General features: G+C 41.1%; 1 protein-coding gene across 1 annotated transcript; it reads left to right on the forward strand.

The window, feature by feature from the left end:
- Positions 1–1,599: 1,599 nt before the first annotated feature.
- On the forward strand, positions 1,600–9,342 carry LOC119775984 (protein phosphatase 1 regulatory subunit 3C-B-like). The gene is made up of 3 exons (XM_038274172.1): positions 1,600–1,806; positions 5,893–6,265; positions 7,008–9,342. The coding sequence occupies exons 2-3, from the start codon at positions 5,902–5,904 to the stop codon at positions 7,592–7,594; spliced, it is 951 nt and encodes a 316-aa protein (XP_038130100.1). The 5' UTR covers positions 1,600–1,806; positions 5,893–5,901; the 3' UTR covers positions 7,595–9,342.
- The last annotated feature ends 7,698 nt before the right edge of the window (positions 9,343–17,040 follow it).

A 17,040-nucleotide genomic window follows, 5' to 3' on the forward strand; every position in this document is an offset into this window, starting at 1 on the left:
CTGTTCTCTAGAAACTCTGCAGACGATTTCACAGAGGAAAGGAACAATCTGGACATCCCAGAGCATCCTCTTCATAGGACTGTTAGAGGTGTAGTGGAGGATTGGATTGGAGGAGTGGATTTTCTTTTTCCGGGTGGATCATCTAAATAAGTGGACCTCCTTAATGTCAAGGAGGCCAGAATTAGACGCAGGCCTCTATTTCTATTTGATCAAAACATACTACCAGTGGAATGAATAAAAACAAGATTTTGTGTCTCTTTGAACCTATAAAATACTAGGTTAATTTATTGAAAAAGTACATTTACCATAACGGTATACAGAACATTATTCAGACATCTTCCAGCAGCTGCAATTTTTCTGCATGGCAATACAAAAAAACAGAATGGAATCTTGGCCAAACTGACTTGCGAAACAAAGTTTTAAAAAAGTTAATGGAAACTGTTCTGCCATCACAGCGAAATTTTATTTGAGGCGGGCTAAGTGGAAGTAGGCTACCAGTATCATATATTTCAAGGGAAATTCAGAACAACAAAAGCCAACGAAATTCTGTAATTTTAACGCTGCCTGGTTACCACCAGACTTACTGGTAATCACGTGTCTTTCAGATAAGAACTATTGTGTAAGGCCACTACGATCTCTGTGTGAGGATGGGACTTCCCATGCTAATGGTTTGGATTCGTTAGCAAACATTGCCTCCCTGTGGTACTTGTATGTGACTATAACAAGTTGTTGAGGAATGCCCAGGAACATTGTTGGTTCTAAATATAGCTCCGGCCTGTATACGAGTCCGGCCATTATTTACCTCCACCGACAGCCAGACAGGCCATTGTTAGAGACCCGGCCGCTAGTGGAATAGCGGCCAATATTAGAAGATTTACGGTAACTGAGTTCATATAAAGTCCACTATATAGTCCCTGCTCTACATAGTGATTGAGGGGTTTGGGGGTTTAGGGTGGACATGCAGGCACAGTACAGTAAGCTTGTATGAGCTATGAGAACAGCAACTTTTAAACCGAGCGTGCACAAGGAGAAATGGGCTTGTGCATGCTCTTGCACACGCTTAATAGGTTTTCCCTGGTATAGGGATGTGCATATGAATTTTTTTTTTTATTTTACAGTGGAGAGGGCAAGTCTTTAAAAAAAAAAAGACAAAAATCATACACTATACTTTTAAAGCAAACAAACATCTAATGCAAGACAGATGATCCTTCCTGGCTACAGCATCTACCACAACTAGTTGAAAACAAAAACTATAAAGGTTAAGACTAAAGTTTGGTCTTACTGATATCATCTGCATTTTTCTACTGCAAAAAAATTTGAGGTAGAAAAAAAAGTTCCTCTATTGACAAAGTAGCGTCAGAGTTACCTCTGAACCCTTTAGGTTAGTTTTCAGAACCAACTTACAGGTTTCTCGCCTCACTAAAGGACATGTAAGGAATTTTAAGCCCCGTCCTCGCCTTTTGTTTCTGCTCCCGTGGCTAAGAGAAGGATGTGACCCAGTCCTGACAGGCTCCTCCCTTCCACATTTCCTATTGGAGGAAAGCCCAACGTGCTGACGTTTCTGAATCCTGATTGGTTGCTTTGTTCTCTGTATCTTTCTGAGCAGCTGACGGGGGGGCGTGTCGAGGCGCGCACAGACAGAAGATGGCTGAAAACCAGAAAGAGGAAAAGGAGTAAATAAAGTACTAAATCTACCACAATGCCAGAGAAGTGAGGAGGAGGACCGTTCCTGGAGCTGCTGCGGCCCAAATTGCCCCGAAAACCACCGGTTATTTCCCAGCGGAACTTCTCCATGAAACGCAGCAGGTGAGACTAAATCTATCTGCGTAACAACAGAAGGACTCAAACTGCAGCGCGAGCGTCAAAACAACAACAACATAAACCCCCCAGCAGCAGGAGCTCAGATCAGAGCCAGCTCATCCTGACATCCAAAACCTCATATTATTCATTACAATAAATTAACTGGAACGCTTGATAGATAAATGGTTAAAAACCTAATGATTAAAATTTCAACTCAAATGATTAACTTAAAAAAAATGAAAAATTTGAGATGACATTGAACATATTTTACAAATAAGAAAGCTTAAATAAATTATTAAATTAACGTTAAAGTTGATCTGTCTCATTGGTTCTGACCAGCGATGGGCTCCTGAGGAATTTTACCATCCCATAAAAAAAAAACATGATCCATTGGTTGAATTCATTCAGTGAAAATTAATTTATTAATCCCAAAGTGAAATGAAACTTTCCGGTAACTCATACGTTATTTTTCTTTCTTTCTTTTCTAAGTCAAGAGCCTAACAGATTTTGCTTTCACAAGTGGAGCAGTGCAGCTTTCGCCATAGTATTCTGCTTGATTTATGCATATAAATAGCTTTATTATAATTAATGCAGGGATTATTTACTGATTATATGGAGACTGCAATTTCAGTAGAACAGGAAAGGAAAAACAGGAAAAAGGAGAAAAGATGAAAGAAAGAGGAGATAAAAGGGAGACAATGATAAAATATCTTCAGTCTGCTTCATCACCTGCAAAGAGATATAAAAAGAACAGCACAGCCAACGGATATCGTATAAGAGATACAATTGATACCATCGCTGAAGTATAAGTCGTATTATTTAATCTGACATGTATACTGCGGTAGCTGAAGATAAGAGTATGGGCTTTCTGTATGGAAGTTATTTTTTAAACAGGTGTTGTAGGTGTTGGTGTTGTAGGTGTTGACGGCTGCAGGCAGGAAGTATCAATAATCAGGAATAATGTTACCTTTACTTTTTTTTCGCAAGTTTATCCATTGCTAGGGCTGGGTATCGTTCAAAAATTTTCGGTGCCGGTACCAATTGCGATACCTTGACTTCGATACCGGTTCCTGAACGATACTTTTTTCGATACCAGTTTTATAATATCAGTTCGAAGAAAAAGAAAATTACACAACATAATAAAGTACAATACTTGAGTTTTATTTTAAACTCTGAATTTTCCATTTACATTTTTCCTCTTACATACATTTTTTTTTTTCAGCGAAGAAGAACAGTTGCAAACAAGTCAGTGTCTAATATTCACTGTTACATTGTGAGGACCTTTTTACTTAGCAGTTTTTCTTTAGAAAAATTAACATGTCTGCTTTCTCAGGAGACAAAAAAGCCCGTTGAATGGGAATCCTACTGACAGCGCACTGCTGGTATGTGGGGGTCTGAGCGGCTCCGACAGAAATAATATTGAAAGGCAGGATGGTAATCAGGATGAACTGACTGCACCGATTAAGTTTTCAGGTGGACTTTCTCACTTAAAAACATAATAAAACTACTTTATTCCCACTGATCACAGCAAATATACACTATATTGCCAAAAGTATTTGCTCACCCATCCAAATTATTGGAATCAGGTGTTCCAATCACTTCCATGGCCACAGGTGTATAAATTCAAGCACCTAGGCATGCAGACTGTTTTTACAAACATTTGTGAAAGAATGGGTCGCTCTCAGGAGCTCAGTGAATTCCAGCGTGGAACTGTGATAGGATGCCACCTGTGCAACAAATCCAGTCGTGAAATTTCCTCGCTCCTAAATATTCCACAGTCGACTGTCAGCTGTATTATAAGAAAATGGAAGTGTTTGGGAACGACAGCAACTCAGCCACGAAGTGGTAGGCCACGTAAACTGACGGAGCGGGGTCAGCGGATGCTGACGCGCATAGTGCGAAGAGGTCGCCAACTTTCTGCAGAGTCAATCACTACAGACCTCCAAACTTCATGTGGCCTTCAGATTAGCTCAAGAACAGTGCGCAGAGAGCTTCATGGAATGGGTTTCCATGGTCGAGCAGCTGCATCCAAGCCATACATCACCAAGTGCAATGCAAAGCGTCGGATGCGGTGGTGTAAAGCACGCCGCCACTGGACTCTAGAGCAGTGGAGACGCGTTCTCTGGAGTGACGAATCGCGCTTCTCCATCTGGCAATCTGATGGACGGGTCTGGGTTTGGCGGTTGCCAGGAGAACGGTACTTGTCTGACTGCATTGTGCCAAGTGTAAAGTTTGGTGGAGGGGGGGACTATGGTGTGGGGTTGTTTTTCAGGAGCTGGGCTTGGCCCCTTAGTTCCAGTGAAAGGAACTCTGAATGCTTCAGCATACCAAGACATTTTGGACAATTCCATGCTCCCAACTTTGTGGGAACAGTTTGGAGCTGGCCCCTTCCTCTTCCAACATGACTGTGCACCAGTGCACAAAGCAAGGTCCATAAAGACATGGATGACAGAGTCTGGTGTGGATGAACTTGACTGGCCTGCACAGAGTCCTGACCTCAACCCGATAGAACACCTTTGGGATGAATTAGAGCGGAGACTGAGAGCCAGGCCTTCTCGTCCAACATCAGTGTGCGACCTCACAAATGCGCTTCTGGAAGAATGGTCAAAAATTCCCATAAACACACTCCTAAACCTTGTGGACAGCCTTCCCAGAAGAGTTGAAGCTGTTCTAGCTGCAAAGGGTGGACCGACGTCATATTGAACCCTATGGATTAGGAACGGGATGTCACTTAAGCTCATATGTGAGTCAAGGCAGGTGAGCAAATACTTTTGGCAATATAGTGTAGCTGCAAGGCAAATAAAGGATAGAGTAGCTCCGCCCAACGCGCGTCAGAGCCACTTTTCGACCGCGCAGCCAGAGCAGCAAAGCTGCTTCAGCCGCGCGTCAGAACTAAACTTGTACAACAGCAAAAATGAAGCAGCAGACGCGATTTTGCTGCTCTTGCTGTGCCCGGTGTGAAAGCAGCATGATTCACTTCGCTCTGGCTTTGCTCTGCCCACGGGCTGCTGAGAGGAGGATGGTCGCGCCGGCTGCGGTCCGCTCTTCTTGCAGTCAAACACCGAGCAACTTTCTGCTCTTAAATTGTTTCCGTGCACGATGTATTGCATTGCGCACTATTGGCATCAGTCTTAATAAAGTGAAGCCACACTTTTGACCTGGGGGGCATTTTAAAGGGGTTCCATGACGCTTGCAACCATTTCACAACAGATACACATGAACCCTGGCTGTAGGCGGGACCACCTGTGTATTTTTCCTGGGTGACGCAATCACATTGTTACAGCCAATCACCAAAACTTGGCACCGAAAGACGAGGCATGTTTCGATACTCTGTAGAACCGAAGCATTTCGGTCGGTACCATAATAGAACCGATGTTCGGTACCCAGCCCTATCCATTTCCATATCTCACCTCCATAGCTCCATCAGAACCATCATCCAAGGTTTACCAGACCCAGTTAGAAGGGGGTAGTTATCTGCTCATTTGAACTATTTACTTTTTTCTTTTTAAAGATTTCGTCCTTATTTGAAGCTTCTGGTCTTTAAGTAATAAAAAAAAAACTTTTTTCTTTGTGTCAATCTGGACTCATTCTGGTCCTTAAAAGGCTCACTTGTTATTTGTTTTTTCTTAAACTTAACATATTTCATATTTTTACAATGAATCATTTCACAGGCAAGAATTGCTCAATTCTCTTTTCCAGTAACACTGAATTGAGCAGCGTCTAGAGAGCCATATGAAGGGAAAAGCTGTTTATCTGACTGATAAAATGCACTTTACCATAAAGACAGATGCAATGCATATCCACTCCTCTCTGTGGAAGACAAGCACTTTTAATTCCAATCTTCTTGAAAATGAATTAATCATCATCAAATTTGTATAGAGCTCCTTAACTGCAGCCACAGCTGAGAAAAAGTGCAGCGCATCAGGAATAAAATGAAAATAAACTAAGCACACAAAAATAAAAATAATCAACAATTTCTTAATAATACATAATAAAACAGACACATTAAAATTATTGCATATCACAGTAGCATTATTAGCTCCCATGTCTATCTAATGTGTAACATGCAGTTTCTCTTTCCTCAACTCTCAGTTTTCCATCATGCCTGTCGACATGGCCTTCAGGATCTGCCTTGCCAGCTCTCCTCCGCCTTATTCTTTCCTCAGTAACCATGACAAACACAGATACACGTCAGCTACTGTGTCCCCAAGTTGTCAGCCACTGCGTTCATGCCTGTCCTCTGGATGCTGTAGCCCTGTCTCCCTGGAAACCCCAGCCCCTGCAGAAAACGTGCCACAGAAGAAGATCCTGAGGAAGAGCGTGGTGTTCGCGGACTCTCAGGGACTGGCACTGACCACTGTTCATGTCTACAACGAGGAAGAGGACGACTTTCAAGCTGAGCTGCAGTTTCACCTGACAGAGTTGGAGGATGCTACTGAAGCACTGTGCCTGGAAGACGTCAAAGGTAGAGAAAAGAAATAGGCATCAGTCTGATTGAATGCTGTGTTATGCACCAGGCTGCAGGCCTTTCATTCCTAACATTTTGAGTTCAATAATGTTTCATAGGGTGTTCCTCTTGGTACTGTCCACCAACTCCTGCGCTGTAGGCTCTAACACATTCCAGAAAACATGTTTCGGAGAGGGTCATTTTTACACTCAACAATGTCCCCATTACTTATCCAAAAACACCCTCTGAGATTGGTTTGTCCAGTTTAGTTTGATCCCAGAACTTGCCTTATGTACCTTGCATGTGTACCTGTGCAGGATAATCCAATCTTCAGAGGGAAAAACATGTAAACCTCTACCGGTCTTTTTCTGAGGATCTCAGTTCAGAGATTTTTATAAGCTTAGAGATCCTTTAAAAATCTCTGAGATTCGGACCTAGATGTTGCTTTATCACCAGACCGAGGTCATAGTCACCTGTCTGTGTTGTATCCTATTTCACATGATTGATAGAATGAGATAGTCCAGCTGAAACATCCCCGAAACATGTTCATCTTAATGTTCTTACAGAATTACTAATGCACAAAAATTGGCAAAATCTTTGTGGTTTTGTCTAAAAATTTTTGTTTGGGGCTAAATTTGAATCAAATATTAGAGCAAAATGTATTGAAATCGGGCCATCTCAGATGTACCGTCAAGCACTTAAACTAGATTTGCAATATATTGAAATTCACAATTTGTGTTCTGGTTTGTTCTGCTTCCAGACTCCGAAGAAAGTGGTTCTGGCTTGGTTCTGGATTTTACCCCTCCATCTACAGACTACCTGGATCTGAGAAACCGACTTAAAGCACAGCAGGTGTGTCTGGAAACCTGTGCAGTAAAGGACCATTTCCTTTCTGGTACCATCCAGGTCCGGAACATTTGCTATGAGAAGTCTGTTTTGATCCGAATCACGTTTGATTCCTGGAGCTCCTTCCAGGATATCAAGTGCCAGTACCTGAACAATGTCTACGGCTGCCCTGACACGGACACCTTTAGCTTCTCGGTCTCTGTACCACAGGACATGGTGTCCTCCACTGGAGTGGAGTTCTGCATCAAGTACCAGACCAGTGATCATACCTACTGGGATAACAACCTTGGGAACAACTACCGGTTGATGACGGCGGATCCAACTGGCTGTCAAAACTGGATTTCAAAAAGGAGCGTTGGGCAGGAGATTCAGAGGCACGGCAGCACACATAAGACAGACAAGATGGAGTTTGATCCATTTGGAAGTCCCAGGACATCAGCAGGTATCTTCCCTGAGTGGCAAAGCTGGGGTCGAGTGGAAACCAGTGCTCCCTACTGGTGAGAGAAGATTTTAATTGGACTGGTTTTTATCCTGCAGAGATTCACCAGAGCTGGCACGTTCTCCTTTAGACCAAAGCACGTCCTTCCTTCATTCCCTTCACCTCCTGCAGTTCTGAAACTGTTCTAGAAAACCGCTCACCTGCTACCGTCTAGGTCACAGAGCCAGAACCGAAGTGGCACCAGAACCTCAAATGGAATAAAAGAAACACAGAACTCTGCTGCAAAAAACAAAACAATCAAATGGCAGAAAATATCTGAATATAAAATCCCCAGGATGAGTCCGGTTTCAGAGCCATCATACATTTGGACCTGACAGTACTAGAAAACTAACCAATGCTTGAAGGGGGTTAAAAAATAGAGGTCCCTTTGTGAAACAAGTCTCCAAACTTTAAAAATATGTAGGTAGAAAATTTAAAGGGACATTTGGTGGATATTTAGGAGAAGTCTGATATGACCTACAAAGCCTCATAGTAAGTTCTAAAACTCCTAACTTCCAATACTGTTCAGGTTAATTTCTAAAACTGACCTCAGATCCTCAGGACTTCATCTAAGTCTAACTTCTGCTTCATTGCAAGTCACGGAAGGAAGACTCCAAAGAGCCATGCTTAGTTCTCTTCATGCCGTCGTGTCAAACGGTTTCTGATCCTCTGGAACCAGAGCCACGTAAAGGTTGTTGATCAAAACAGTCATAATGGGTTCAAGGTTCTTGGAGAATACATTTTTTCCTACATCCACCTTTCAGAGGTACATTATGTTCTCATTTGAAGCCATGATTAAAACCAGTTTTACAGTTGGGCTTTAGACTGGCTCTGTTGAGAGGATGTCCCAACCCTAAGCTAACAGGTCAGGAGTGTTACCACGTCTTCAGAACTCTGGTCTTGTACCAAACTTGCCCCAGAACCAAGATTGGAACTAAAGAAAAAATGATTATGGTCTGTGCTTGTTGTATTGTATCATGAGTATGTAGCGGTTTCACATTTTGGAATTTAGCCAATCCTTAAAACTTTGTTTGTGTGCTGATGCGGCGTCTGGTTTCCACAGCAACCAGCAGGTCTGTTTAGACTTTAAGAAACTTTATGATAGGACCATTTCTGGGAACACAGACTGAGATTCTGATCAGACTGTACTTGAACTAAGAGGAACCAGTGAGAAGCTTTTAATGTATTCGAATAATCAACCACTTTATGGTCAGAACCAGTCATTTAGAACAAGGCAGAGCTACTAAATTGATAACTAGGAGATCCAGCCCAGGTGGAACAGGTGGTTTAGGTGTTTCTCTACAAAGTTTTAGCTTTAGTTATTTGTCGAATCGCCATTTCTTGTTGTCACGATATCTACTGTAACTCACCTTCCTGAAGCCTTTAATACCTGAAAACACTGCAGTGCTCTAACCTGTTGGTATGTGTGTATGTGTGTGAGAGAGAGACATGATGTATGAGGGGAAATGTGTTTAGGTGAATGTCAGTGTTATTGTTAGCCTGCAGATGCTGAGATATTCAGGCGGGCACTGAAGGCCTTGTGCTGCGTTCAGGTACCAGCTGTTGCAGCTTCAGGGTGGGTATTGTCACAGAATGTAGCACATTGATGATGTTTAACTTTGCTTTGGATGTCACTGTAACAGACTGAGTATGATGATATAATGTAGCTCCCTGCTCTAACAGGAAGTGATGTTTCCATGAGGGCTAATTTATCCTTTTGTGTTTATCCTTTCAGAGTATAATAAAGTTTAATAAAGTTCAATAAAGGTCACACCTATGTCGCTTTTTTATTTCCTCTATGGAAGTGTTGATATCAGAAAATAAATTCTACTCTTGAACTCACCAGTTGCTTAGCTAATCTATTAACCAGTCAGTTAATTATCATTAATATCACTTAAATATCGGTCAATTAATATAGTTAATCATATTAGTTAATCAGTCAAAGTTCAAATCAGTCACCAACTGTTTAACAACCAGTTAAACAATGCGCTGCTCATTTAACAATCAGTTAACCAGTTACTATGGTGTCATCCAGAGATGCAATAAATACTATGAGCAGCTTTACTTCATACAGATGCTCATTAATTCTTCCTCATGTTTAACATGTTACATGCGTAAATAGAGTACTGCAGTACTGCTTGTTACTGATTGGATATCCTCACTCGTGCAACCTACTTCCTCCTCGCTTGTGGACCTGTCTCTGTGCAGTCCTGTCAACTTTTGTCACTTTGAAGGCTTTACCCAACAGAAAAAGCAGGCTGCCTGTAATTGGCTACTTTTCAAGAATCCTACATCTTGAGGCTGTACTCTTTTTACTACTACCACAGCAACTTCAGGCTAACCGCTTTTCATAAAGAGTTGGAAGTTGTTAAGCAGTCTTCATTTGATATAACGAGGTTTGGATGAGTACTGGATTTAGATTGACTGTAGGGCGTCCTTTGAAGTCGTAGGGAAGTCATATTTAAACATCAAATCATTCTGCCTTAAAGCTACAGTGTGTAATTTTCAGCGACATCTAGCGGTCAGACTGCAGACTGCCGCAACATGAACGTCTCCCCCCCACCGCTTCTCCCCCCCAACAGTACGGCGAGCGTTACGGGACAAAATGTCTTCCACGACGTCCGCATCACCTACCTTCTCAAGTGATGAGGTTTGTTTACATAGATAATTTTACAGATAGTATTTCATTAGTCTGTGTAGGGTATAGATTTCATGTAGACTTTATATAATAAATATACCCGTTATTTTTTCTACGTCGTTGTGACGTTTTGGTGAGCTGCTTTGCATGGTGATATAAACAGACGAAGTAATTGTAGTCATTAGTTTAACAGCGAGATTGTGTTCGCTGGAAGAATATATATTCCCCGTTTACAGAGTCCAAGTCATGTTTGTGGCACGGGGGTTACAAGGCGAGGAAGAGGGAGAGGAAGAGGGCAGAGAGGCCGGGGTTGGCGTGCAGCCAGGGCCAGGCGAGGGAGGGGAGCCAGCGGGGGGGACTAGAGCAGAGGAGGAAAGGCTTGAAGATCTCCAAAGGAGCCGGAGAGAAGTAACCGAGGTATATATCCAGAAAATTATTTTACAGAAAATTACTGAATCATTATCTGTGAAACGTCAGGGACGTTGCTGAATAAGTATACTGGAGAGTAACAGCATCATCACGCAGCATGTTATTGTTTTAGACAGGTCTGAGCATCCTGTACTCCAAAAACTGCAGTGATATTAGACAATTGTGTGTGTAGGATTAATTACCTGTCCAAGAGAAAACTGGCAACTTGAGCGTCACTTTGAAAACCTTTTTCCTCCATCAGTGACTTCCATCGTGTAAATGCCGTGCCAATGTTGATCCGTGTTTTTTGTCGTTTCTTGTCACGCTTGCGTTTATTCTCATCGTGTTTCCGCTTCTTAGATGACGGGGGTTCGGTGTCCGCCGCTTTTCGTTGTGATACAGAGTAGGCATGATCCTCCATTCGTCTGATGTTTGGCCACACAGTGCCAAACAGTTTGCAAAGTCACTCACGCCTGCTGCCTTGTTCACCTTTCTTGTTACTGAGGCGCAGTATACCTGCTTCTTCTTCTTCTTTGGTTTCAGGCAGACTAAACGCTTCTCAGGCATAATACTGCCATCTACTGTTCAGTACCGTCTCAGTTCATCTCTCTCAACTTGCCGTAGTTATTTTCGAGCGTAATGGGAGATCTCGCAATCGCTAGTTTGTTGCCTCTGCGCTTGCCGTAGCGCAAAGATGTCTGCCTCCATGGCTGCGAGACCCGCTCCTATGTAATTATAAATAACGAATTCTAAGGCAACGCAAATATTATGGTTAAAAGGCTGAGCTCATAGGTGATGATAAATAACATAGTTATGTATAATATATTAAATTTTTGACTTTATATCCCTATAATTATTACACACTGTAGCTTTAAACGTGTATATAAATGTTCTCTTTATCAGACAATGTTGTCCCAATACTTAAAAAATTTATATTTAAAAAAATTAATCCCGTCTTAAAATCTGTGGGGTTTTTTCATTATCTTATGCAGGCCAGTTACTTATACGTCAGCTTGTACACTAAAATTCGGCCAATCATATATCAACGGTCATCTTGTCAATCCATTTTTTTTCATTCATAGCATCTTGATTCATATGTCGCAGCTAATATACGCAACAGTTGAAATAAGAATCATTTACTTTACCATTGAGTTACATCCCAGAGTTCACGGGGATGGACGTCTGTGTCTTCGGCAGGCGTAGACCTAACCGAACTGGCAGCGTCTAAATCACAGATTTAGTGCTACTTGGTCCCAATGTATTTTACCATTGGGAACCTACTAGCACTAAGTTGCATCATGCTAACTGGTTAGCATGATGCTTCCGACAAACTGGCCACAATCAAACATGCTTGTGAACCTTCTGCCACAACAATCCTGCCCTCTTTATAAACGACCAATCACATTCACTCGTGGAAAGTCGTGCACCACTCGGGAGAATTCAGAAATGCAACGGTTGGAGCGGCCGTTTCACTACGACTTTAAACAGGGTTATAGGACATCTAGAAAAAAAGTTCAGGTCAAATAGCCCTTTGGTTAATAATAATAATTGAACTTTATTGATCTCACACTCGAGAAATTTACCTCTGCATTTAACCCATCCCCATGGTGAGCAGTGTGGGGTTAAGGGTCTTGCTCAGAGAGCCAGAGGGAAGGCTGTGGGGATTGAACTGGGTACCTGCAACCTCCTCAAAGCACAAGCACACTGCGCTAACCACTAGGCAGGTTTCTGCTAGCTCTAACTTCAGCTAGAAACAGGAAGGCAGTTTGCAATGGGCACCTTAGCAAAGAGTCGGAACAAGCACTTGTGTGTTGTATATTGGGGTCCCCTGGTACCCTATTTGCACATGTAACATGTTCAACATACACGTTAGGTGTCGTTTCCGAACGTCTGTATGAAATAAAGCTGCTCGTAGGAGTACTTATTGATAATGTTGACTTTTGGCAGAATCCTGATGCCATAGGTTATGGGTTTAAATTGACCTTTTCATAGCAATTCTGAAGCAGGTCATTTTGAGCATCAGAACCAGAACTTTATTGAAAAACATCAGAACTCTGGTTAGAGTTGGTCTGAGCTGCAGCAAAACAGCAGCGACGGATTTCCTCTCCAGCAGATTAACTTTTTAATCCTGCAGCATTCTGACCTTTCACTTCTAATCCTGTCTCCTTTTTCAGATCCCAGTTACGTAAGCGGTCGAGTGACCCAACAGCAGCATGTGATGATTAGGTGGGAAAGACTCCACTCTTCCTCATGAATTAGAGGCAACAGCTAATTCTGATCCAAAGTTTGGATACTGACAGTATCATTCTCCATATGGAGAACCATAAAGTGTTCTCAAAATTGATCTGGATGTTTTGTAACTTCAGAGAGGCAGCAGACTGAGCAGCCTGCTCATGTGACCTCGATCAATCACTAAGATCAATTTCTCTCCACAATAGCTGCTGCAGGTTCATTTGACGCTGAGATTTAACTGGAAGACTCACATGTCCCATGACCCTCCTGGTTATGGATGTCATCCTGATTGACAGCTCTGTGGACCAATCGGGACAAGAATCATTGCCCAATTCTTATGTTTTAGTTGAAGCAGTTAAAAGAACCTGGTCTGATATAATGTTCTTCTCCAACAGATCTGGGTCTTAATTATGAAAGTATGAATTTCCTTAAAACTCGTGATATTTATTGTACATATTCTGTTTCATTTACATTGCATGGGAGCCTTGGGAATGGTTTAAATGCTCTGTAAATTTGTCAAGATCGTGTTTTATTATCTGAAATTTGCGTTGTGTGTTCATGTAAGCTTATTCAATCAGTAAAACATGTTATTTATACATAAAATATTAATGATAGGTAATTTCCAGTTCCAGTGGACGCTGGATTGTTCAGCCACTGTGTTGAACAGAACGCTGTTGTCTCAGGCCCCGCCCCCCCACACCAAAACAGGGCATAAATTTGAAGCTCAAAGAAAAATCTGCAAATCTAAAAATAAAAAATGCAAGTTTGAAAAAGAAAAACAAACTTTTTGAACAATGTAGTTTTTACCAAATTAGATAAGAAAAAAAACAAATTTTCTTGATGTTCATGTAGTGTCCACATTTCTATAGAAGTAAATGCTTAAATATTAGGTTTCTAAAAAAGCTAAAAGATTATAACATTCAACCAATCTACTGATTAAAAACCTCAAATGTTTATTCAATAGAGTAGGAACAAGAATCGGTTTTGAAATATGAAAGTTTGTATTTTGTCGATAAATAGTTTTCAGTCCATCTATCGATCTAAGACTTATTCTGTAAGGCTCACAGTGGGGCCAGTGCCTATCCTTGGCAGTCTATGGGAGAGAGGCGGGGTATACTGAGGAAAGGTCGCCTGTCTGTCACAGGGCAACACACAGGCATACAACCATACACATTCACACTTAAGGACAATTTAGAGAAGGCAATTAACTTAAGTCAGTTTTTTGGACTGTGGGAGGAAGCCGGAGTACCCAGAGAGAACCCACACATGCACAGGGAGAGCATGCAAACTCTGCAAAGAAAAATGCGGGATATTAAATATAATATTACATATTTATTTTATTGTTTATTATATGTTTTCTAGTTCATATTTGTCTTTTTTCAAATGTTTATGATAGCTGAGAATTTTAACAGATTATTCTTTGTATATGAAAATTGAAAAAGATATTTCAGCTTCCCTTCATTTGCTTCCTGTTAAATCTATAATAGAATTGAACACTCCTCACATATAAAGCCCTTAGTAACCAAGCCTCATCTTATATCAGAGATCTAATTGTTCCTTATGTACATAGCAGAGCGCTTCACTATGAATCTGCAGGTTTAATAGTTGTTCTTAGATTTTTCTGAAAGGTAAATGGGAGGCAGACACCCTGTCTGCTATTTAGGCTTAGGCTGCTAGAAGTCATTGGACCATTTTTGAATATTTTTTATTCTACTCAAATTCTCTATGTTTAATAAGTTCAACTAACAACTACTTGTGCTTTATTTCCTGTTTTTACATGAACATTGACTCACAGCTCGTCTGCTTAACTCTGTCATTTCTAGACAATGTCACCTATTGGGGCTAGTTTACCAATACATAGAGGGAACATCAGTGAACACTGTTATGCAATGGCCTTACTATAAAATGTGGCGAGAAGCTAAATAATGACCCTCTACTATTTCTTTTAACCTCCTGAAGATGGTTAAAATCGCATAGGAAATCAACTCCTATGGGCATGGAGAACTTCAGGTTTGCATAATTTAGCTCAGCTTTGAAGGAGAAAGAAGGTAACTTTTTTATCTTCGGAAATGAGAGTACTGTTGTGATAAATGATAAAAATGAAATAAAAGTGGTTATAGAATATAAAGTTGTCCTTTGCGCCTCATGGGTTCCGTTCGACCAACCTCTGTACAGACTGAAAAGATCTTTCATATTAGTTTTTGTTTACGTGTTACGACCAATGGATTTGAAAATTTCTAGCATTCTGCAGAACACTAGAAATACTCCCATGAAGGATTCGGCAATACGTAAAGAGATATTGAGTGTTTAGAAAACCACCTTAAGTTGATGGACTATGATAAAACTCTGGAAGCACCTCCATCAGCTGCCAAAGTGATGAAAGCAAGCTTGGTTTGTGCCCATCACTAGCCAGACAGACTGATATGACATATACATGGTGTATCAGTCTGGTACAGAGCTAGTAGAGCTCAATTTTTAAAGGTGGGACTAAGAGGGTCAGTGTCATCAGGTCAGAACCAATCAAGTAACTACAGATGTGATGCCAAAACTCCAAGCAATGCACTCTGTTATTGTGATTTTGTAGCCTATGAAACATGTCAAGTCATGTCACTCTCCAGTGAACGATTTCTGCTGGTTTTGTTTAAAAAATCTGAGGATACAAGATGTGTTCTCAAGTACATTCTTAATTTTCCAAAGCCTAGCAACAAAATCTCCTTATCTTGATGCATTATGGGTAATTCTGGTGCTGACAGTGACACATTGTAAAGTACTGCCTCCTGAACTGGGATTGGTCCAGTAAGATCTGGCCGGAGTCAATGGCAGTTTACCAGAGTGTATTACGTTCTGCGTCACGCCTTCCTCCACCAACAAATTTTAACTCCAAACTGGTCAAATACTGATGCTTAGTCATGCCCCATCCATGTAATATACTCACACAATGGGGTTACCCCTCTCGTCATATATTGGTGCACAGGGTAAATGACAGGTTGCTGATATTGTGTGTTGTGACATGCACGTTATCCGCAACAAAATGTTTAATTTTAGCCTACATAGTGTAGCGTATGTAGCTTTAGGAGTGTATGGTAACATATATACTTTAGTTTCTTTAGGTTTAGGGGTTAGGGTAAGGAATGGGTTAGTAGTAGGTCATACACCCTGCGCATCAATAAATGATGAGAGGGGTACCCTGTCACGTTAGTATCTGATGTGCCAGCTGACAGCCGTGGCTGGACCTTGGACAGAATCTAAAGAATCGATGAGTGGGGGCCCATAAATTCATCCTTTGTATAGTACTGACTGACCTTCGAATGAGGTGCTGCCTAAAGGTTACATGTTAGAAGTATCCTTTTCTGGTAGCAAGAGAAACATATTTCATAGTTAATTAAATAAGTGGAAAATGTTTATGTATTTATTTATTAAGGGTAAATAAATGTATTTACTTAATGCATGCATCTCAAGTGACATTTAAATGTTTACATTTAAAAATAGAGATCTTTCCAATTTTTATTTTATGAAATATACAGCACATTCGACTTTCCATACCTGCTCTGGTCACATTTGACCTCATTTATAAATTTTTTCTTGTGTGATTTCTACTTGTGTGATATGTTTGAATCGGACCGCAAAATGTTCTAGTCTAAAATCTTTCTGAAGCAGTAAAGGCTGAATTGTAGGATTTTCTATTCATTCACTTCAACCACTACATTGTTGCAGCCGTGGACACGCCACGTAAGTCAAATGTCAAATTCAAAACTTCTCAAGTTGGTCTGGTCTTAATTATAACTTAATCTAGTAAAGATAGGGAACAAACCTTTGACAGAAACTGCTGGGATATTTGCTCCATCAGAGCGCTTAGGCTATGACCGCCTTCTCAGACTTTTGCAGGTGAGGTCGGTCTAAAGTTCTAAAGCTGCCCTGTATGCAGGGGAAGGTTCAGGTTCTGCATTCTTCTAAACCCCCCTCCCCCCTTCAGAGCAGCCAACCTTCAGAGAAACTACGTCAGCAGCATAACCAGTTTGAAGAAATGTCTGGTGGGGGTACTTACCAATACTGCTGTGCATAATGGAAAGAAAGTAATGACAGGGAAATATTTCATGAAACTTAAAAAATAAAGCTCCAATTTCCTTGCAAACATATTTAAAAAAAAATATTTGTGGAAGATATATGGGGCTCATTCAGGCCCCCCCTTCT

Source organism: Cyprinodon tularosa, unplaced genomic scaffold (assembly GCF_016077235.1).
Source record: "Cyprinodon tularosa strain WSP-4 unplaced genomic scaffold, ASM1607723v1 ctg90, whole genome shotgun sequence".
NCBI classification, from domain to species: Eukaryota; Metazoa; Chordata; class Actinopteri; order Cyprinodontiformes; family Cyprinodontidae; genus Cyprinodon; species Cyprinodon tularosa.

Bases quoted from the DNA above. Each gene is read 5' to 3' on its own strand.
- LOC119775984 (XM_038274172.1), top strand. From the start codon at position 5,902: ATGCCTGTCGACATGGCCTTCAGGATCTGCCTTGCCAGCTCTCCTCCG. The intron at 6,266-7,007 runs GTAGAGAAAAGA...TTCTGCTTCCAG, and splicing joins GTGCCTGGAAGACGTCAAAG to ACTCCGAAGAAAGTGGTTCT.